General features: G+C 43.4%; 1 protein-coding gene across 1 annotated transcript; it reads right to left on the bottom strand.

Moving 5' to 3' along the window:
• Positions 1 to 9,046: 9,046 nt before the first annotated feature.
• LOC309540864 (cytochrome P450 4V2-like) lies at positions 9,047 to 22,620 on the bottom strand. Its single transcript, XM_082238211.1, has 11 exons — positions 22,396 to 22,620; positions 20,227 to 20,339; positions 18,641 to 18,726; positions 16,688 to 16,878; positions 16,003 to 16,072; positions 15,250 to 15,376; positions 14,420 to 14,611; positions 12,832 to 12,934; positions 11,371 to 11,505; positions 11,104 to 11,283; positions 9,047 to 10,499 (listed from the first exon to the last, which is right to left on the bottom strand). The coding sequence occupies exons 1-11, from the start codon at positions 22,589 to 22,591 to the stop codon at positions 10,339 to 10,341; spliced, it is 1,554 nt and encodes a 517-aa protein (XP_082094337.1). The 5' UTR covers positions 22,592 to 22,620; the 3' UTR covers positions 9,047 to 10,338.
• Positions 22,621 to 24,037: the final 1,417 nt, after the last annotated feature.

The raw sequence follows: 24,037 nt of genomic DNA, 5'->3' as shown, positions 1-24,037 counted from the left end.
TACTATGGGTACTACATTGCATTGGAGCAGGAACCGGCAAGCCACTCTAGTATCCCTGCCAAGAAAACTCCATGGACAAAGACAACAGGCATATGAGTGCCTGGCGTGCTCTGGTCCATGGGGTCACGAAGAGTCGGACACAACTAAACGACTAAACAACAACTACATTGCATAGAAAAGGAATGCATCAAAATCTACAACATGGCTAGGCAAACTACGGCCGGATCCGGCCCAATCACCTTCTTAATCCAGCCCGTGGATGGTCCGGGAATCAGCATGTTTTTACATGAGTAGAATGTGTCTTATTATTTAAAATGCATCTCTGGGTTATTTGTGGGGTATAGGAATTCATTCATTTATTTTTTTCAAAATATAGTCCAGCCCCCAACAAGGTCTGAGGGACAGTGGACCGGCCCCCCTGTTGAAAAAGTTTGCTGACCTACAAGAACATTCAATATACATTCCTCACATATCCTCCTAATGGCACCTGCCTCAGACCCGCCAGTTTTGGCTCTCATGAAAGGGCAGCACAATTTCAGTTATTTAATTTATTGTTGGGGGTGGTTCTGCCAAGAGAGGCACTTGTGGGATTTTCTGCCTAAAGTGCCGAAACAAGTAGGTTCACCTTTGGTTCTAGGTACTTTGACTTTTCTGTCAGAAAGCAGCAGGTCCTGATTCACTCCACTGGCAGAGGAAGCAGAGTGCAGGGGGAGCACACCGCCCCTGGCAGCGCGATCCTGGTGGGGTGCCATCGTGGCTGCCCCCCGCCCGCGTTGTCCCCCCCCTCCGCTCCCAGGACACGCGCCACACACCTGCGGGCGGTGTATCACGCCCCCAGGAATCATGTCATGCCCCTGCAGGCGGCGCGCCATGCCCCCGTGACGTGCGCCAGCCCCGCCTGCTCTCCACCCCCTGGTGCCAGAGCATGAAGCTCCACCACTGATCCAGTCCACAAGCACACACATGTGAGTATGTGCTCACACAGGAACATGTCCTGTTTTTTCCAGACTGATCAATACAGTGGCACCTCTGGTTGTGAATAGGATCCATTCCGGAGGCCCGTTCGCAACATGAAAAGAGCGCAACCCGCAGTGGCATGTCTGCGCACACGTGGGTTGTGATTCGCTGCTTCTGCGCATGTGCGTGATGTCATTTTGTGCTTCTGTGAATGCACGAGCGACGAAACCCGGAAGTAACCCTTTCCAGTACTTCCGGGTCTCCGTGAGACGTAACCTGAAAGAACGTAACATGAAGCGAACGTAACATGAGGTATGACTGTATTTATCTGTATTCTGTTTAAGCTCCACAGGTCTGCATTTTCTAATAATAATAATTTATTATTTATACCCCACCCATCTGGCTGCACTTCCCCAGCCACTATGGGCAGCTTCCAACAAAATATTAAAATACAGTAATCCATCAAACATTAACAGCTTCCCTAAATAGGGCTGCCTTCAGATGTCTTCTAAAAGTCAGATAGTTGTTTATTTACCTGACATCTGATGGGAGGGCATTCCACAGGGCGGGTGCCACTACCGAGAAGGCCCTCTGCCTGGTTCCCTGTAACTTGGCTTCTCGCAATGAGTGTGTGGCGATCACACAGGGTCCCCGGACGTTTCACCGTCTATTGATCCCTGTGCCACCACTTTATTTCTAGCTGCCACCACCCAGGCCCTACCTGGTACAATATTGAGTCCAGTCAGGGTTAAATTGGAACATAAACTTATGTTTATTTATTGTAGTTTAACAAGCGTGTGGTTTCAAAAACGGTATCAGTCAATTACAATCATGGGGTTGCCTATCCAGACCTATAACTTCCACTACCTGCTCTCACTCATTAAACCACCTCCCAGATATTTACTTGTCTTCCTAGTTTCTAACTGTTCCTGACTCAGCTTATTTCGCTACACTAACTCAACCTACCCACAGACTCTATCCCAATTCACTCCCACTCCAACCAACCACCCAACTCCCAATGAACTCCCCCCTTTGCCCCTCCCAGAGCTGGTTTTATAGTCCCTCTGACTCCATCCCCCTGGGTTCTGATTGGGTAACCTGTTTAACTATTTCACCTCCAGCATTCTCATATGTTACAGTCATATGTTATGAGGGAACCGCCAGAAGGACGCTGGACCTCAGTGTCAGGGTAGAAGGATGGAGGTGGAGATGCTCCTTCAGCAGTCCCCATGTTTTGCATGGGCAGATTTATGAATGATTAAATTTTGGCTCAGTTCTTTGCAGAATCACCTCCCTCCACATCAGCCTGCTTATGCACCAAGGCTTTTTTTCAGCTGAAACTTGGTTCTGGCACCTCTGAGGTGGGAGCCTTTTGAGAAACAAAAATAGAGGCTATAAGCAGAGATGCCAAGGAGAAAGAAACCGAGTGACTCTTGCCCACTGGTATTTTTTTTTAAAAAAATGCATAAATGTGTCGCTCATCTATTTCAGGGATGACCAGCTTCTTTATTCTCAGGGACCACTTTTACCTCCAGACATAGGAGTCTGAACAACCCAACCCCTGTCACAGGATAGTATTGTAAAGCTAGTCATCTTCTACAACAAAGATGGAGAGACTGCCTCCAAATGCTGCTCCCATCATCCATCACCACCAGTGATGATATCTAGGACAGATGGGAGTTGGGAGTCCAATGGCATCCATGTGGTCCAGGTCTCCTCAACCCATTCTAGAGGAAAAGTCTTGGAAGTAGGACTGTAAGAAGGCATCGCTTTCCATTCAACCATCTTTGTCAAATGCAAGGCTGTTTCCATTCTACTGCAGTTCGCCTTCTGCCAAAACCTTTTATTCGCCGTGCTATCTGCTGTGGCAAAATTATGTAACAAGCATAATTTATGTGGAAGACTTCCGGTCGGCGCCAGCGTTAATGGCGGTCCTCTTTCCGAGCTCCGGAGGAGGACTGCTCTGCGAGTTCGGGTCTGACCCGCTACGGCAAGCGGGGGACCCCTAAAATCACAGGCGCGGAAGCCTGTGAACAAGGAGATTCGGTGGGCACCAGAAGCGCCCCCTTTACCGCAGAAAGAGCCTTTTTTAAGGCTCCGGAACGACATCGGGGGAGCGCGGTGCTGAGAGTCGCTACCCAGCCCGCAGAGTGAAGCCGTGTCGCCATTGACGGAGAGCGCCGATTCCTTCCTGTAAATCCGGGACTGAAAAACCTGTGAGTAAGACTGAACGTCAATTTGGAACTTCTTTAAATTGAAAATTCGGCTGAAAACGGAGAAGGCAAAAATTAAGGAAGTCTGCCTTCCCGACTGCATGACAGCTAAAGCAACGGAATTTTAAAGCTGCATCCATATGAAGTACTTTTGGATTACTTAAATCTGACATTGAATTTAGATTTCCCCTCTAGCAAGCAGGGCAGAGGGGAGGAAAAAGGGACATTAGGAATCTGCATGATTTATCTAAAAGGAAAAAGCCTTCTGCTGTCTTAATACCTGGAAACGGACTGCCAAATAAGACATTAGGGCACTGAACTGTCTTTAAACTCTTGGGAAAGTTACATGGTTGAAGTTTTGCTTGCTACAAAGTTTTAAGACTGTGCTGTTACAGTATACTGGAGGGTGCTGAAAGAGTATCTACTGGAAAAAGTGTCGCAGCATATATTTTCAAGCCTCCTGATATACTTGCTTTTAACTTCTTTGTTTCTTTGCTTGGACATTTTGCTTTGCTCCCTCTAGAGGGCTGAAAGTAACGGCTGCAAAGGTTTAAGACAGTGGGATTTTCCATCAGGGAACTGTTTTTGTGGGAACGTCCTTGGGACATGAGTGGCCCAGTAGAAGAGATAACAACAAGAGCCAAAGCTAAACAGCAACAACAGCAACAACAGCAACAAAAGAAGAGAGGCTCAATTTCAGGTTTGACTCCCACAGGAACAGCAGGACAAGAAAAAGTGACAGCTGCCTCCATGGAGTCAGTGACACAGGCGTTACTCAAGATAAATCAGTCTTTGGAGACTTTGACAAAGCAGAGTACAGAAAATACACAGAAATTAACAGAGCTAACAGCGAGATTGGATTTGAACACAAAAAGTGTGACAAGCAATACAGAATCTATAAACAGGCTGATTGAAGAAAACTCTGCAACACGTAAAATTGCAGAGGACGCCAGAAGTATTGCCGGAGAGACACAGGAGAAGCTGGAACCGATTGCTAAAAAGGTTTATGAACATGATGCAACTTTGTCTTTGATGGAATTACAGAGAAAGGAAAGAAATCTGAAATTAAGATTAATTCCCGAGAGTGAAGGGGACAGCCTTGCGGAGTTCCTAACACAAAAGTTTGCTGATTTTTGGGAAGATTTGGAAGAGGAAGAATTCAAGATAACAACAGCGTTCAGATTGGGCAGGAGACTGAATAAAAAGACTCCGAGGGATTGCCTAATTACCCTCAGATCCAAGGAAGAAAGAGACAAAATATTAAAACTACACTACCAAAAGGCCTTGGAAATTGGAAATTCACCTATACAAATCTTTAAAGACATCCCTAAATATATTTTGGAGGTAAGGACCTTCTATAAGGATCTGGTCTACCTGCTGAAGAAGAACAACATCCTCTTTAGGTGGGAGTTCCCACAAGGACTGTCCTTTAACTATAAGGGAAAGAAGGTGAAAATAAAGACAATTCAAGACAAAGAGAAGTTCCTGGAGAGAAACCAAGAGGACCTACAGAAGGGAACGGTGGATCCAATTGCAGAACAAAGGAGAGCACTAGAGATTCTGAACCTACCGTTTGGACTTAACCCACCACCATCAGAGGAAGAGCAACAACTTGGAGCGGTTGGAGGAGCAACAGAAAAAAAATAAGATGGCCCTGCAATTCCTTAGTTGGAATTGTAATGGGCTGAACATGCCTTTGAAGAGACGCCAAGTGTTTCATATTTTGAAAAAAGAACAATTGGATTTGATTTGCCTACAAGAAACCCATGTAACCAGGGTACACAGGAAACTACTTATAAATAAAAGACTAGGAGAAGAATTTATTTCATCGGATAAAGTCAAGAAAAGAGGAGTTGTGATTTATGTAAAAGAGAAATGGACCCCAAAAATGATGTTTAAAGATGAACAAGGAAGATATTTGGCAGTTGAAATACAAGCACAAGGAGAAAAAAATTTAATAGTTGGAGTCTATGCACCGAATGAAGGCAAGGCGGAATTTTTTAAGAAGCTTCATGAAACTCTGATGGACTATCTGGATTACAATGTAATAATTATGGGAGATATGAACGGTGTGGTTTCTACAAACATGGACAAAGCACAAAGACTGACAATCTCCAAGGAAGGGAGACTTCCGAAGACCTTCTTTGAAATGACTGAAAATATGGACTTAATAGACATATGGAGAATGAGGAACCCTCTTGAGAGAGGGGGAACATTTTTCTCCCAAGCAATGATGACCTGGACCAGAATTGATCAAATTTGGATTACTAGTGGGATGGCTCCAAAGATTAAGAAGGTAGAAATCTGCCCAAAAACTTGCTCCGACCATAACGCCGTGAAGATGGAAATGAAACTTACAACAACTGGTCAATTTAGATGGAGGATGAATGACACCCTGTTTCGAGATAAGGAGATCCACATGAAGGCCCAAAAAACTTTAAAGGATTATTTTGAAATAAATCTAAAGACCGATGTGGAAAAAAGAGTGATCTGGGACGCAAGCAAAGCTGTGATGCGAGGATTTCTGATTCAACAAAATTCAATAAAAAAGAGAAAGCAGAATGAGAAGAAGGAAAAGATTTTAGAAAAGATAAAAGAAGTAGAGAAAAAATTAAGATCAAAACCAAAGTCCCAGGAGATTTTGAGAGAGATCAAGTTATATCAAACACAATATATGGAATTGATGAATCAAGAGATTGAGTGGAAGATAAAGCAAATGAAACAAAAGACATTTGAATCGGCAGATAAATGTGGTAAACTTCTGGCTTGGCAATTGAAGAAAAGGCAGAAACTAAATACAGTTACAAACCTAGAAGTGGATGGAAGGAATATATCTAAACCTAACAAGATTAGAAACTGTTTTTTGAGCTATTTTAAAAAACTATATTCTCAAGGGCCACAAAATGAAGAGGACATAGATGAATTCCTTAATAAATATGGATTACAAAAAATCTCTCATCAAAGCAAGGTGGATCTAAACCAGAGAATAACAGAACAAGAGATAGAGGGTGCCATTCAGGACATGCAACTGGGCAAATCTCCAGGACCAGACGGATTGACTTCCAGATACTACAAAGCCTTGAAGGAGTGGTTGGTTCAACCGTTAAAGGACGTCTGCAATGAGATTCTAGAGGGGAAAGGGGCACCAGAGTCGTGGAAAGAAGCTTATATTACACTCATACCAAAGACAGAGATTGAAAAAACTCAACTTAAGAACTACCGCCCAATATCATTACTTAATGTGGATTACAAAATCTTTGCAGACATTTTGGCAAAAAGATTTAAAAGAGTGTTGATGGAGAAGATTCATAAGGACCAAGCAGGCTTTCTCCCAAAAAGGCACTTATCAGACAATGTAAGGAATATAATAGATATTTTGGAATTGCTAGAGGTGAACATAAACACTAAAGCAGTGCTGATTTTTGTGGATGCGGAGAAAGCCTTTGACAATATTTCTTGGAGTTTTATGAAAAAGAATCTTCACAGGATGGGGGTAGGCCAAGGATTTGAGAATGGCATGTGTGCGATATGCTCTGAACAAAAAGCTAAGTTGATTGTAAATAATGTGATAACCGAGGAGCTTAAGATAGAAAAAGGAACACGACAGGGGTGCCCAATTTCCCCATTGCTTTTCATTTCTGTTCTGGAGGTGTTGCTGAATATGATTAGAAATGACCAGCAGGTTAAAGGTGTACAGGTCAGAGCTAAACATTACAAGTTAAGGGCCTTTGCAGATGACTTAGTATTGACCTTGCAAGAGCCAGACACTAGTACGAAAAGGGTGCTGGAGATAATTCAACAATTTGGCCAGGTAGCTGAATTCAAGCTGAATAAGCAAAAAACTAAAGTCTTAGGAAAAAATTTAACAGACATGGAGAGGGACAAATTTCAAGAAGAGACAGGTTTGACAGTGCTTAAGAAGGTGAAATGCCTAGGGGTTTACTTGACATCTAAAAACTTGAACTTGTATAAAGACAACTATGAAAAATGTTGGTCAGAAATTAAAAAATATCTAGAAATATGGTCAAATCTGAAATTGTCAATGTTAGGCCGAATTGCAGTTATTAAGATGAATGTATTGCCTAGAATGTTATTTTTGTTTCAAACTTTGCAGATTCTTGATAAGATGGACTGTTTCAAGAGGTGGCAGAAAGACATTGCGAAATTTGTCTGGCAGGGCAAAAAGCCCAGAATAAAATTTAAAGTACTTACAGATGCAAAAGAAAGAGGGGGATTTGCCCTGCTGGACTTAAAATTGTATTATGAAGCAGCAGCGTTTTGCTGGCTGAAAGAGTGGATGCTCCTCGAGAACACAGATATCTTAGATTTAGAGGGTTTCAATAATACATTTGGTTGGCATGCATATTTATGGTATGACAAAATCAAAGTGCATAGGGCCTTTAAAAATCATATTGTCAGAAAAGTGTTGTTTAATGTTTGGACTAGATATAAAGACCTGTTGGAAAACAAAACCCCTAGATGGTTGTCACCCTTGGAGGCAAAGGCATTGAAGAAACTCAATATGGAGGCCGAATGGCCAAAGTATTGGGAAATTTTGGAACAAGATGGAGATAAATTGAAATTACAAAGTCATGAGAAATTGAAACCTAAGGTACGAGATTGGCTCCATTATTATCAGATAATGGAGAATTACAAACAAGATAGGAAAATTGGCTTCCAGGTGGAGAAATCAAAATTAGAAACTGAATTGTTAGAACCCAATACTAAGAATTTGTCAAGAATGTACAATTTGCTGCTGAAATGGAATACACAGGATGAAACAGTTAAATCGGCTATGATTAAGTGGGCACAGGACATTGGTCATAACATTATGTTTGCTGACTGGGAATGGTTGTGGAACACCGGTATAAAATTTACAGCATGTAATGCCTTAAAGGAAAATATTATGAAAATGATTTACAGGTGGTACATGACCCCAGTCAAGCTTGCAAAGATATACCATTTGCCTGACAATAAGTGTTGGAAATGTAAAGAAACCAAGAGTACTTTTTACCACCTTTGGTGGACGTGCCCAAAGATTAAGGCTTTCTGGGAAATGATATATAATGAAATGAAAAAGGTACTTAAACGTACATTCCCTAAGAAACCAGAGGCCTTTCTCTTGGGCATTGTCGGCCAATTGGTGTTAAAGAAGGATAGAACTTTCTTTATGTATGCTACGACAGCAGCAAGAATACTCATCGCAAAGTATTGGAAGACACAAGATCTACCCACTCTGGAAGAATGGCAGATGAAAGTGATGGACTATATGACACTGGCGGAGATGACCGGCAGAATCCGCGACCAGGGGAAGGAGACGGCAGAAGAAGAATGGAAGAAATTTAAAATCTATCTTAAGGACTATTATAGACTTGATGAATGTTAGAATGTCGAGGTTTCGAGAAAGAAAGGGTTACAGCGATATAAGATTAGACTGAAGGAAAGACTAAGAAGACATATCTTTGACAGACTTAAGTGGAAGTTGCTGGAAAACTTTGGACATTGGGATGCAGAAAAGGGAGGTATGGGGAAGTCCGAGAAATGAGGTTTATGAAAAAAAAGTTATGAAACTATACGTGTTTGTATGTCTTTTTATATGTTCGTATTGTTTAAAATCTTTGTAAAACCAATAAAAAATTATATTTTTAAAAAAACAAAATTATGTAACAAGCATAATTTATGTGACTATGTAATGTACATAAATTACGCTGTCGTGATGTGCATTTCAGTGTAAAGGACACAATGCAAATGGGGGGAGGGGTGTAATGAATTCTGTATTGTTTGCAGACTGAAAGCAACAAGAACAACAAAACTGATCATATTCACTAGATGATTTCCATAATTTAATGCTGGCAATTTCCACTGTTTTCATCAGCATTTATTTATTTATTTATTTATTTTTAGTGTCATATTCAGTTTTATTAAACTGATTTCAGATTGTTTTTGAAATGTTCAGGAGGTAGGCAGCAAAGCAGTTGAATTTACACAGGTAACAAACAGCAATAAAACGAGTAATGGGTAAGAAATGGAAGCAGACACACAATGTAAACTTGTAAATAACAGTTAACTAGAGCTGGGTAATAGCTGTATAATGCAGCATGTATATGTGTATACATTTATGAACACTTTAGCCTACTGGCCATTTCTACCTTAGTTCCCTTAGCATTAAAGGTTCAGTCTCTTTTCTGGAACACTCCATGTTTCTGAAATTCTTGGTCAGGTCACTTGCACTAAAATAAAAGTGTGTGTCTCTGTGTGTGTGTGTCTGTGTGTGTGTGTGTGTGTGTGTGAGAGAGAGAGAGAGAGAGAGAGAGAGAGAGAGAGAGAGAGAGAGAGAGAAGTGGACAACAGACCACCATGTATAACGATGCATATGTGTAAAATCCATTAACATTCACTTGGAAACATTGCTCAAGTAAGGTCATGTGTGCTTTTTGAACAATTTACTTAGATACCATCCTCAGGCAAAATCACCATAGGATATAACACTTGATCTAGACTGTAAGGGACCTTATAATGTAATTGGGCAGGGGCAAACCAGAGGCTAAGCAGGAGCAGATCCTCCATCCTGTCTGTATGCTTACAAAACATAGGTCTAATTTTTCTCATATATTCAAGGTCTTTAAATATTGAAATGAATGAGTTCTTTAAAAAAAAATTAAGCATACAGTGGTACCTCAGGTTAAGTACTTAATTCGTTCCGGAGGTCTGTTCTTAACCTGAAACTGAGCTTAACCTGAAGCACCACTTTAGCTAATGGGGCCTCCTGCTGCTGCCGCGCCGCCGGAGCACGATTTCTGTTCTCATCCTGAAGCAAAGTTCTTAACCCTAGGTACTATTTCTGGCTTAGCGGAGTCTTTAACCTGAAGTGTATGTAACCTGAAGCGTATATAACCCGAGGTACCACTGTATTGCTCATCTTCTTTAGGATTAAGGAAAGTCAGCTAGTGGCAACCTAGGCTGAAGCCTACAAATTGCAAAGACAATTGGAATAACCCATCATTTGAATAATCATCTGCTTCTAAAATGCAGCTGTTGGCCTGTAATAAGCAACAACACAATCTTGGTTAAAAAAATGAAGTCCAGGAAGAGTTAGGCAGTCTGAAACAGTTCTAATACAAGGTGGTAAGGAATTTCCCTGAGGGTTCTTATTTTAACTTATTTTAACTTATTTTCTCTTTTTCAACTGAATCCAGATGCCTTTATCAGGACGAAGAATTAGTTCTCCTACAAGGTCAAGTTGATCACGTCGCTGTGCACTTTCAACAGAGAAGCGCCGTAGGATGGTGGCTAAAATAGTCTTTTCTTCCATCTGTGCAAAGCGCTGACCTGCAGAGGAATTGGAAAGCAATGACAATATACAATTAACTAGAGCAATAATACATATTTGTTATTACTCAACATGAGTCATGTGACATTGAGGTCAGGTTCTCAGATTCATTTTTAAATCCTTAAACACTTTTCTGTAATTATACAAAACCACCAAACAAACACAAAGAGGGTGAGGCAGTGGAATTGCAGCCATTGGAAGGAGTAAGTGAAAAATTGGAAGGGAAGGACTGATAATATTGATGTAGAAATAACTTTAGACTAAGGTGCATTCACACTATACATTTAAAGCACTATGATAGTGTTAACAAGTCATGGCGCACACCCACCCAAAGAATCCTGGGAACTGTAGTTTGTTAAGGATGCTGAGAGTTATTGGGAGATGTTGATTTCCCTCACAGAGCTACAATTCCCAGAATTCTCTAAACAACTCGTAGCACCCTAGGATGCTTTGGAGGAAGCCAGACTGTTTAAATGGATATGACACTGCTTTAAATGCCTAATGCCAATGTCTAAATAATCACCCCCTTTAAACACTCCCTGCCACTGACTGATGGCCCCTTTTTTTCCTTTCCAGATACAGATTTTTGACTCTCATATGTACCAATACAGTTCCTAGGCCCAGCAGAGAAAGGCACGTATGCATATGGGTGCCGTCCAGCCGCGTTCTCAGGGAAAAACCGCTCGGGTCTGAATTCCTCAGGCTCTGGGAAGACATCAGGGTCTCTGTGCAGCGCAAAAGGCAGAATTAGGGCATCCACCCCCTTTGGTACCCTGAATCCTCCTGCGAAAAAAGAGCAGATATTCATGAAATTAGCCCTGAGCTTATAGCCATAGCTCATCAAGCCAGAAACCCACTTGGACTACTTACTAATATAACATTCTTCACTCAGTTTGCGAGCAAAAAGTGGAACAGAAGGGAAAAGGCGAAGAGCTTCTTTAATAACACAATCCAGATACCGTAGTTGCTTCATGTCGTCCATTGTGACATGACGATCAGAGTTCCCTTATAAAACCAGTGGCAGTGAGACAAACATGTGTTATTTATAACCAGCAAAACATGCATCCTAACACTGAAGTTCTTACAGCTATTTTACATGGTGATGGACTAGGGGGCAATTTTAGGTCTAGATCAGTTACTTCCATAATTCATTTCTGTGCTTATTCTCAGGAAGTTAGCCTGGATAGCTTTAAGTCAGCACACTTTCCTAAGCCATGGGTTATGATAAAACAATACACTGACTCATCAAGACTTCCTTTTTGCTAACAGACACTGAAGCTGTGAAGACCACAGCACATCTTATATAGGAATCATAGAATCATAGAATTCAAAGGGACCCTGAGGATCATCTAGTTCAAACCCCTGCATTGCAGGAATATGCAGCTGTCCCATACAGGGATCAAACCTGCAATCTTGGCATTACCAGTGTCATGCTAAACAACTGAGCTAACCAAGGCTGGGCTAACTGAGCTGCCCAAGGAGATCTGGTTAAGAGAGCTACACCAATGGATGGCCATTACTGGGTGAATAGACAGGATCATATGCATCATGGATTCTATCTGCAGAATGATGAGTAAGCCAAGGCAGAATGATGAGTAAGCCAAGTCAGAAACCAGAGAGGTTTCTTGTTTAAAGCTGTCCTCTGAGAGCTGGAATGGGGAGACTGTGGCCCTCCAGAAGAAGTTAGTGGAGTATATATCCCATCTTTCCTAAGCACTGGCCATTCTGGCTGAGGCTAAAGCAAGTTGGGGGTCCAGGAATGTCTTCAGGACCATAGGTTCTCCACCTGATTTAGAACAGTGGTGGGGAACAGGAACTGACCAGGGGACCAGACCCTTAATCTTCTCCATACAGATCAATTTTGAAAGTCGGTGGGGCTGCCCACCATTCAAAGTTCACAGGATCTTGCTGTAATTCCCAACCAGCCAATTGGCAATTAAAGAAATCTCCTTTGATGCCTGTTTGCAGATGCTGCATGGTTTCAAAAACTACATCTGCAAGCAGACATTTCCCCCCTGTAGACAGCATTGCTCTCTAGGAACTTCTTAGGGCAACCAATCCCAGCATTCATTCTCACTTTAAGCTCCCTCTGTAACCACAGCCTCACCTACTCCAGACTCTAAGTCACATTGGACATCAAATGTGCAGCAGGTGGGTGTGGTTTGAGGAAAAACAGCCTCATGGGCCTAAATGGGGTCTGTGCAGGGCCAAATTAGGCCCACAGGCCAGAGAGTCCCCATCTCTGCAATAGAGGAATCAGCATGAGCACATACCTAGAAGTAGCCCTGCATTCTAAACTTGCCCCGGTTTATACCCACAGGAAAGACTCACCAAAAATTTCATCTAATTCATGGTGAACCTTCCTTTGGGCTTCCGGATGACGTGCAAGCAAGTAAATACACCAGTTCATGGCAGCAGTGGTAGTATCATGACCCTTGGAAGAAAGAATTTAAGAGGTCTAACATGTTCTCACAAAAAATAGAATTCTTAACCATTATAATGATGGTCCAATCTAGGGCCCAAACAAGCTAGTTCAAATCCAAAATTGAAAGACACCAGTCCCATGCACAATAGTAAGTCTTTCAAAATTTAAAGTACTGTATATTGGGAATACCAGGTGCCAGGGGATCTGCCAGGCCTGGTCACTTCCCATGTACCAAAGGCAAAATGACACTCCTGAGTCACTCCCGTAATCTGAAAAGATCTTGTTTGAACAGCTAATAATCCTATCTAGCAATAAGACAGACATATAAACTGAAGCTTTGCTTCTAAGGTGCTACTTCATTCTATTTATATCCTGCCTTTCCTGCTTTCACACAATTCCAGAAAATGTCATAAAATTAACAATAGAAAATTTCATACGAAAACAATTTGTTGTATAAAAGTATGCTTCCTTGATTACTCCATTGTAACTCACCCCAACTTCCCAGGTCTTAAAGAACAACAACCTTTGGAGATGCCTCCCGCAAGACAACAGGCAGATCCCTCTTGTCTTTTGGGTGCTCAGTGAAGACCTTCCTTTCTCAACAAGCATTTTAAGTGGGGATCATTGATCCCGGTCTACATATGGATTTGTAACAGTTTTATATGTGATGTTTTTAAATTGTTTGTATTGTTAAACAGTTCCAAGATATTTTAAAGGAAGGACTTCATAAATGGAATTGAATAATTAGTAAATAAGCAAGCATGCTTCAGTGCCTTTATAACCACCAGAGGGCAAATACACAACAATACTGCTAATTTTTTACCAGTGGATAAAGTCACAGTTTAATTACCGTATTTTTCGCCCCATAGGACGCACACACATTTCCCCTTCATTTTTGAAGGGGGGGAAGTGCGTCCTATAGGGCGAAAAATACAGTATATTCACTGAACTACCATTAACAATCTGTCTGGCAACTGTGTGAGAGTTGCAACCAAACCAGCCACGCTCCCCTAAATCTGCCTCTGCATTGGCAGACCAACTCTGCACAACAAAAACATCTGCAAACATGGCATGAAGGCTGGCAATATCTGCTCTTGCAGATGACTGCAGTGCCTGGAGACAGACAGACAGACAGGTTGTGCAACCACAGCAGTGACCAGAGGAGGAATGACCACTGGGAGAAGCATAGAGAGAAGAAACACCATGGTGCATCTGTAGCAGCATAACCAGATGCCTTCATGTGCCCCAGCTGCAACAAAACATGTCTCTACAGCCACCACAGGCGCTGCGACCTTCCAACAGTTTGACTTCACCCCCAAAGGGACACACCTCCAATGTCTCCTGAGACAGATGGATGACCACCAAACTACCAAGTCATCTGATAAAAGACCCTTAATGTCTTGTCTTCGTTCAAAGACCTTCACATACATTAGCTTGTTGTGATCCTTTAAATAGTGGAGGACAACCAGCACTCTTATACAGGGCATTCTGTACCTCAAACATGAATGTATCCACTTCCTCTCGAATGTCCAGGTAGTTCATCTTATTCCCATCATCATCAGTGGCATTCAGAAGCATATCAAGGAAAGCTCTCCTGACTTTGCGCCTGCTTTGCTCACCATTGCTGACAACATCACTTCCATGCTTCTCCTGGTTTTTTAATTCACGAGCTTTTTCTGCAATAACCTTAGACAGTCAAAACAAAACAAAAGTCATTCATTTCTCAGGTTGCATAATCCAATGTGTGTACTCCCTGCAGTGTCATATAAAGTGATAAGCTATCTCTGTTGCACCCTGGACCTAGCAAAGTGCATTGTGCTGACAAGGGAAAAAAGGAATATATCCAATTGCACCCAACTTGTCTAAAGCGCCCTATGGACACTGCCATGGGCAAAAACCTACTTCTGGGTAATAAAATCAGGATACAAGGCATTTCAAATATCTCTGTAAAAGCTGTCTGGATGTAAATGCACTGCATGAAAATGGATGCCTGACTGAGTAAATCTAATGAATGAAGGTCATCTTATCCCTTGTATCAAAAGAATTCTAAGTGACAACTCCTCACAGAGACAGTGATTTTAAGCTGAAATCTTACCTGCATTCTGAATTGGAAAAAACCCACTAGGGAGAAATCAGTTTCTTAGCAGACCCTACCTTACAGGCATGTGGTGAAGATAAAATGGGAGGCCCCACATACACCTTGTGAACAGGCCCTGAACAGGACTCTTGGGCTGGGAGAGCCACAATTGTGAATATTAGCAGAAATCACTTTGATATTGGTGTCTATAAAACATCATGCATGAAGAGAAAATGCAACAGCTTACATTATCAGTAAAGTTATGAAGTATCTTCAGGGTTCTGTGATGTTCTCTTCCTTGTCGGAACATGAGGTACAAAAGGTCAAACCAGAACCAAGGAGACCTCTGTCTTTTATGAATCAGATCGGTCATCCTAGGGTAACAAGCAACAACGCTTTCTAGAAAAGTGCTGCAAAGTACAGCAAAGAGCCCAGATTTCTTGCAACTAGGCTGTCATGTAAAGAGGCAGAGAAACATAGTTTACATGTGAAACAGATATGCCATGGCATACAGTTGTCGCCCCTATCGCCTGCAGGGTTAATGTGGCTTCGACATCAGCATTCAACCCACAGAGAGGCCACCTGCAACCCACCTCCAGAAAAGAGGTGCAGGGAGGAAGCTCATACAAAGCAGACCATAATAATAATAATAATAATAATAATAATAATAATAATAATAATTTTTATTTATTTATTTATTTATTTATTTATATCCCGCCCTCCCCAGCCGAAGCTGAGCTCAGAGTGGCTAACAACAGTAAAAAAATAATACAACATTCTAAAATCATTTCCTTTGAAGGTTTATCATGCAGACAGTCAAGTTAAAGCTGAAGGTTGTCTGCATCATGGAAGGGAAAGAGACTTTTTTTCCTAGTATTTGCAGACCAAGGCTCCATTGAAGAGGGGGGGGGCGGGACCTGCAGCCCTCGAAATGTGACTAGAGTCCAACTACCACCTTTAATTCCCTGCTGCTGGAATAGATCATCACATTGACACCTACCTGTAGACAGCTTGGACATACTCGGAATCCTTATTCTGTTGTGCTCCTATGTTTTTGCCCATAGCTGTTTCTAGGAACAGGAGAGAAAGAAATCAATTAGAGAATCATTTGCCTACAAACCAAAGAGTGAGACATAAAATGAACACAGGGAGCAACCATATATCAAGTCATACTGACTTCCAATGGTTTTCCAAGTTTCAGAACCAGGGTGTTTCCCAGCCAGGATTTGAACCCAAGACCTGCTGCACTCTACCACTGGTCAGTTCATAGTCAAGTGTGTCTTGTACTAACACAGCACCACTACTACAGTAACTGTATCCAGAACTTCTCATTTCCTCCCATAGTATTGTGTGTTTGTGTCCCAATCATGACCTGTATTCAGACTGATGGCAAATCAGCAATTATTCAAACTGATCACAGTCTGTTATTTTATTTTTCAACTCCATCAGTGTATATTTTAAATCCCTGTTCTCCACTGGATTATTCAATCAGCATTTAAATGGATAACAAGCTATTTGTATTATGTAAATGTGCCCAATTTAGGAAGCGAAATGTAAGTAATATTATTGCAAGGTGAACAACTCTTCTGGTCAGATCTCACAAAAATGTCCATTCGCCCAACAAATGAGCAAGGATCTTTAAACCTCATTCACTGCAACACTTTGACAGCAGCAACTGCATTTACCACAGATTACATCAAGGGCACACAATGTGATGTATAAAAAACAATCAAATGGCTCCTTGTCCACATGCTTTTCAAGTTTCTGAACAAGGATATTGGCTTGTTCATTCATCACTTCAAGAAAATCATCTAAGATGGTGAAATGGAAAGTGGGCGTTAACATTTTCCTTCGGGATCGCCATTTGCTTCCAGTGCTGCAAAACAAAGACTTAAATATTATTTTTCTCTACACAAACAAATTTCAAAACAAAATGCATGTAATGTCTTCAAGTAGAACCAGCCATACAATATTGCAGTGCTCTTGTTCAGGTTTCCAGTCACTTCATTCTGCCTTGCCTCCAACTGGTCATTTCTTTCTCTAACATTCAGCCAACATTCCACAGTCACTGAGCATGCTCAGTCCTCAATGAGCTGTTTTCCCTTGGTTTTTTTTCTCTGTTTCATCCACCACAAAAAGATTTGCTATTGCAAACCCTGGGGTTCCCCTGAACCTGCTGAGACCACCCTCGTTTGGGCTACATAAAGGTGTCATTTTGACCACATAAGGACCAGTGCTCCGTGAAATGAGATCACTAGTATGATATATGATGATGTTCGTGCACTTAAACACTTTTTCAAACCCCCAAGTCATGGCTCTAAAATGCCAATTCTGGATTTATCAGTTATGAAGGGTCCCCTCTTAAGGCTTTTTCCTCCCACACTCTTATCTCTTTCCTGTTCCAGATACCAGGCAGAACTTCCAGTTCACTACCTCAGTGCCATGGAAGACTTACAGTGGTGCCTCGCGAGACGAAATTAATCCATTCCTTGAGTCTCTTCGTCTAGCGGTTTTTTCGTCTTGCGAAGCAACCCTATTAGCGGCTTAGCGGATTAGCGCTATTAGCGGTTTAGCGGCTATTAAAGGCTTAGCGGCTATTAAAGGCTTAGCGGATTAGCGGCTAAAAGGCTATTAGCGGCTTAGCGGCTTAGAAAAAGGGGGAGCGGGGAAAAATCGGAACACTCGCAAGACGTTTTCGTCTTGTAAAGCAAGCCCATGGGGAAAATCGTCTTGCGAAGCAGCTCAAAAACGGAAAACCCTTTCGTCTAGCGGGTTTTCCGTCTTGCGAGGCATTCGTCTTGCGGGGCACCACTGTACATTTCCATACTTAATACAGTCCTGAACCTTACTGTTTCAGAAATTCCTTCCCGTCAAAACATCCATTTCCAACTTGCAACATTGCCTATTTCTCAGCAATTGGTATTTTAGACAGATAGATTGACCTCAAACCATCTACCCCTTCATGAAGCATGTGCAGATTCCCTCAACCAGTTTTATGCTCCTTAACACAGGGGTGGGGTTCCAATTTTGCCCATGAGGCCATTTCTCAAAAGCCAGGCTCACTTTCCCCTCACATGATGCCATCTATGTTGGACAGCTAGAGACATGGCTATAAATGAACCATCAGGAGCCTAAAAGTCAGGATCAATCAGCTGCTTGGTGCTGCCTTCAAGCCCACTATAATAAGCTACACTACTGTGTTCCCAGTGAGGAACTCCGCAGGGCAGTTGACCTCTGCCAAAAGCAGGTCTTGAAGTCAGCACCTATTGGCTCCTCAATACTTCTTTTCTTGATTAAAAATTAGTTAGCACAGGTACTGAAAAGGAGGGAAATAGAGCAGGACTGCACCTGAAGCCCCATCTCCAAAGTCCACACAATCAGTAGAGCATCTGAAAGGGGCCTCCCATCTGCAATAAATACCTCTGTGTACAAGGAGAGACCCTTTTCGCACAAACAGTGGGATGTTGGGGGTATGGCCTATGACCTCAGTCTAGCTTCCATCTTCATACATTCATTAAATGTGTGGGGCAGGCCTTCAGAACAGGACTAATAGCTCAACCAGTACCACACTCCACTTACACAAGGCGTGACAAAAGGGTACACTGCCTCACCCATGTTCTGGGTTGTTTTTGACTTGCCTTGTTAGAAGTCCTGTGCCCAGCCAAGGATGCAAAAACTTGTAGGGATCGGATTTTGTAATATGCTTAGAGCTACTCAATACAACCTGCCAACAGAAGAGATCAAGGGCATAAATTATTGACTTTGCCCTTCTATGCTATCTATTCAATTCGACCTTCAAAGTAAGTCAACTATCTGAAATAGATTCTATTTGAGTTCAAAGTGACTTAGTGATTTAGTGGGCTTGACTAAAGTGGTTTGCAAGGCAGGTTTGCTTTATCTTTATATTCCAATGTTGATTATGCCCTGAGGTATGACAAATCCTGAAATCAGAAACTATATTCTCTAATCTGAATGCAAGTTAAGTTCGTTAGAGACTAATGGAGCTTTATCCCAGATATGTGTGCATAGATTTGCAAAACACACACTAGCAATAAAGCCCCATGAGACTCAATGGAACCTATTTCTGAGGAAATATTCACAGGATTGCACTGATAGTACCAGGCTGAAAATGAACTTTACTTGGATACACGAGCAATGTGTACAGCTCCATCTATCACCATTTTGATGTCTGCTCAGATTATACCAGGACACCAGATGAATGTCAACATTCTTTCCCTATTTTCTCTCTCTCCGTGCAATAATCCAAGGCATGCATATGACAGATTTAGGATTTTTCTCGCAAAAGCCTTTCATGACATAATAATGCCAAGGGTCAACCTAGAAAACCGCTACACAACTTGCAGTCCACTAAGGTAAGGTAGCCAAGGTGATGGATGATGTGTGTGAGGAAATGTGTGGGTGGGTGTGTCTACAGTTTTAGCAGACACTCTGGCCCTATTCACCACCCATTCCAGCAGATGAAGGGGGTGCGGTGGGTGTAGTCTGCCCCGGATGTCACCACTGAGGGGGGCGACAAAATGCCGGGCGGCACTCACCATGGGGCCTGCAGTGCACCCGAGCCACACGTCTCTCCTGGCAGAGACATGGTGGCTTGGTGCGTGCAGGCTCCGCGTTGCCCAAACACTCCACCCGCTGCCTCCCCCTCGCCCCCCCCCAGCTGTAGGGCAGCTGAGTGGGATAAGGCAGGCAGACTCCAGATCCCCCATGGTGCGCCCCGCCCCTATGAGTGGCTCACCCTGCCCCTGGGCACACCACCCCAGGAGCCCGAGCGCAGTGGCGGAGCTACATGCTGCAGCCCCCAAAGCGGAGAACAGGTGGGGGCGTGGCTGGCGCGTGTCCCAGGGCGTGGTGCATGTCCCGGGGGCATGGCGCACCACCCATGCGGGCATGGCACACAGCGCAGGGCTGTGGCCCACCGCCCGAGGGGTTGCACGGCATGCGGTGTGTATCCCGGGAGGGCGCGGTGCGTGACCTGGGGAGCGGTCGCGATGGCACCCCTTCCCCTAATGGCACCCGGTGTGGCCCACTCCCCCCACCCCCACCTTCGTCCGCCAGCGCCTGAGCGGCTTCCTCCACCACTGGCCCCACCCACTGCTGACATGTACCCATTGACAGTTTAATCCCCGCAAATGCAACCCTGGGTGGAGGGGGGTGGGAGAGACTTCTCCTACCCTGCTATGAAGAGTAACAATGGGAGACTCACCTCTACAGTATCTGGATGATATAATATTAAAAAGGGCAATGGCCCTATCCAAAGGAGTAACAGTGGGATATTCCGCAACACTTCAGTGGAACGTATCATCTGAGAAAAGGCACCTGGAAAAAACATGGATGCAGTTTGAAAATGAGAAAGTGAATGATCCCACATCCATGCTACTTGTTCTCATGAGAACAGCACCCACTCTAAGCTAAGATTAATAGTTACATATTAATCTCTACCCAAATTAAGATTGCAAGAGATGAGGGGCAGATTCCAGCCTCCCACCTCCTGATGTTCACAGAGAACAATTATATGAAAGTCTAAGACTATAGTTTACATTTGCTTAGAATTCATTTTGACCGTATAAATGATCCCCATTTATGAGTGGTTTCATACAAAGGGATGATTCCACATGATTAATGGGTAGTGGGCCCCATTCTAACATTGCACTGGGTTGCTTGGCTCTGTCCTCCAACCTCGTAACATATTGGGAGAACATTTGAGGGGAGAGCTCATGGAGGCCCCAAGGGCTTCCAGTTACATTGCAAAGCCAACCTTGCTCATACAAGGCAAGGTGTTGCAGTCTTGGGAACAGGCAGAGCAGCACAAACCTGTTTCCCTTGACTTAACCCTTGACTTAGCATTGTTGATAAAAAGCCTCCTGACAATGACACCTTGTGTTGGAAATACCTGAAGGTCCTGTTCAAATGCTCTTCTTAACTAATTTATTCCTGTTTGTTTGGTTTTTTAAAAAAATAAAAAATAATCATGTGTAGAAAATCTAAGTAGGACAGGAAACTGCTGTAGTTTCTTGCTGCAATTATGTTTACTGTCCTTTTTGTGGAGTTTTAATTATGGCATTGTGTTTTGTCATAGTTTCATATTGTGACTGCCCTGGGGATATACAGTTTCATGAAGGGCATGCAAATGCCATAAACTTATGGCATGTAAATGCCGTAAACTGATTGTTCAAGAGATATCTAAAAGTTTTGCAGTTCAACTCCTATGGGTCATGCCACACTATCTTGCAGCTTGCCTGTAGCTCTGCCCAAACGTGCAGTTGTGAATACAAATGAACAGGGAGGGCAGAGGTTTTTAATGTGGTGCCTGTGAGTGGCCATGTACCCACAAAGCCCTTCCTGGTACCACAAGGTCCCCTTCTCTCCCCCCCCCCCCCCATGAAATTTGAAAGGATTCTGCTGTAGCAGATAAAATAGGGGTTGGCACGGAGGTGATGCCCATAATAATCTCTCCAGTCGGCAAATGTGCCCATGGGTCCAAAAAGGTTGGCAACATAGTGGCATGAAAATGCAGTACCCCCACCCCACTCACAGTTCATTATCTACATAGAGCTTGTGTTCAGTACTGTAATGGAGAAGGGGCAACCTTTTGAGATGTTTCCAACATGCCTTAAACAGGTTTCAGGCAGCCTATTAGATTTGGTTGGGATGTGGAGGATAATTACTTCCAGTATCACCAGAGCTGATTAAGCATGCTACAAAATATGGACTTCATCCTATAGAAGATAATTGGCTCCAGTATGATTTGTCTGCATATAATGGAGTTCTGGGTATTTCCTCATTAGCATGTTTGCTTTAGGCTTCAGGATTTCTTTAAATCTAACATTTTAGCTCTTTGGGGAACCACCAAGGATCCTAAACAGAGCATTCAGAAAAACTTCCAAACGCATTTTATGCCACCCACCAACACCTCCTGATGCTGCCTCATTCTTCAATCACATGAGAGTTTCATCCTTCTCTTTTATTTCCTCCTTATTTTTTTAGATTTTTTTTTTCCCTTGGGGGGTGACCTGCCCCCCGCTTTTCTGTGTAGTTTCATCTGGAACAACTGAATATACAGTATTTTATTCGATAATGAATTAATTGACAGTTGTGCTTTTTAGAAATAAAAATCAACCTGCTTGCTTGCCTTTTTTAATTCACGTGATACACTCACACAACTGCGGTAAACAGACATTGCACAAAAGGAAATGACTGGAGTACGTGTCGGTCGGAAATCCTTATTGAAATAAAGAGCAAAAGAAAAGGCAGAACCTCAGAGTGGGAGATGAAGTGTAGCGCGTCACGGGTTTGCTGGTTCACAGCGCTGCCTTTTTGCGCTGCTTGCGCGCATCAGCTGCCCGGAGGAGAGGGAGGAAGAGGGCGCCTTTACCTTTCCGATCGCGGTCAAGGAGCAGCGCATTGCCCAGGAGCGGGTACCAGGGACGGATCCCCGGGATGTGCTTCAGCTCCCTGTATTTCCAGTACTGGTCGAGCACCAAGCGGGCGAGCAAGACAGCCAGCAGCGTGGCGAGCGCGGCGAGCAGGGCAAGCGCCCAGGGGAAGAGCCGCGCGCCCTCCGGAGCCATCGCCCAAGAGCGCGGACGGCGTCGCTCTGCTCCGGGAAGCGGGACGTTTTGCTGAGAAAAGAAGCCCCGGGGCGAGAGGAGGAGGCGGAGCCGGCGAGGGGCAGGACTGCGAGAGGGGAGAAGGAGGTCACGGGAGGGAGAAGCGGGCAGGGCAGAGAAGGGCGGGATGCGCTCCGTCTCCGTCGAAACAGGATAGTGGCATGGAGGTGATAGGCGAGGATAAAAGGAGCGGGCATTTCTCAGTACAGTGGTACCTCGGGTTACATATGCTTCAGGTTACATACACTTCAGGTTACAGACTCCGCTAACCCAGAAATAGTACCTCGGGTTAAGAACTTTGCTTCAGGATGAGAACAGAAATCGCACAGCAGCGGCGCAGCGGCAGCGGGAGGCCCCATTAGCTAAAGTGATCTTCAGGTTAAGAACAGTTTCAGGTTAAGAACAGACCTCCGGAACGAATTAAGTTCTTAACCCGAGGTACCACTGTACTGGAAGTTCTTGTGGCCTCTTGCGAACCAAGAACTCAACACTGATAAAGGTGATACCTTCACATATGAGTGTCATCTTTCGGTCTTTGTTTTCTCTTAACATTTCACAATGCCTAAACGGTTGAATAAATTAAAACTGGACCAGTCTTGGCATGCATGGTACCATAGTAGCCATGGGCGTAGCCAGGATTTATGTTGGAGGGGGGGAGCAGAACCGAGTTATCTGCAAGGCGATTGGTCAGTTAGTTTCGTATTTTTATTTACTTACTTGATTTGGGGGAGGGGGCAGCTGCCATGGGCGTAGCCAAGATTTATTTATTTTTGGAGGGGCAGGACTTTTGTTGGGGGGCAGAACCGATGTGACTGGTCAGTTAGTTAAGTATTTCTATTTTTTTACTTGATAGGGGGCAGCTGCCCACCTCCCGCTATGCCCATGATAGTAGCTTAAAACTCTGCACTGTCCTGGGGCAGCCAAATAGCACAGGCGTCTTGTCCAGCTGGCTCAGTATCATCTAAACAGACTGGCTGCAATTATCCAAGGTTTTGGGCAGGAACCTTTTCCAGACCTATCTGGAGATGCCAGGATTAAATCTGGGACTCTCCCACTGAGCTACAGCCCTTCCTCAAGTTCCACATAGCTGACAGCCGGGAATTGCCCTCATTTTGCAGAAGTCCTAATCCCTTTACTACCTCACATAGATGCTGAGGCAGAAGATCTGTGGAGCAGTATGACCACATCCGCTTCTATACCTTCTCCTTGCACTTACACACCCATATACACAAGTCCAGTGTGACATGGCACTTTAATTCACAATTTAATGCAAAAAAAATATGAATTTCTGGTGTGTGCTTGAATCCCTCTCATCATATATAGCAACTGTCTGGAAGCAGCCTTTATCTTCATCCAAGAAAAAGAAAATGTTTCAGATGGAGCTTTTGCTCATATAAAGGTCAAGAG

Source organism: Podarcis vaucheri (assembly GCF_965113315.1).
Source record: "Podarcis vaucheri genome assembly, chromosome: 9".
Lineage (NCBI taxonomy): Eukaryota > Metazoa > Chordata > Lepidosauria > Squamata > Lacertidae > Podarcis > Podarcis vaucheri.
The sequence above is the reverse complement of the archived record's forward strand: the minus strand, read 5'-3'. Positions and strand labels throughout refer to the sequence as shown.

Excerpts from the sequence above, each read along its gene's own strand:
- LOC309540864 (XM_082238211.1), bottom strand. The coding sequence starts at position 22,591 with ATGGCTCCGGAGGGCGCGCGGCTCTTCCCCTGGGCGCTTGCCCTGCTC. Across the intron at positions 16,879-18,640 it reads GGCACAGGACTTCTAACAAG|CACTGGAAGCAAATGGCGAT; the intron begins GCAAGTCAAAAA and ends TTTGTTTTGCAG. Across the intron at positions 14,612-15,249 it reads TTCATAACTTTACTGATAAT|GTTATTGCAGAAAAAGCTCG; the intron begins GTAAGCTGTTGC and ends TGACTGTCTAAG.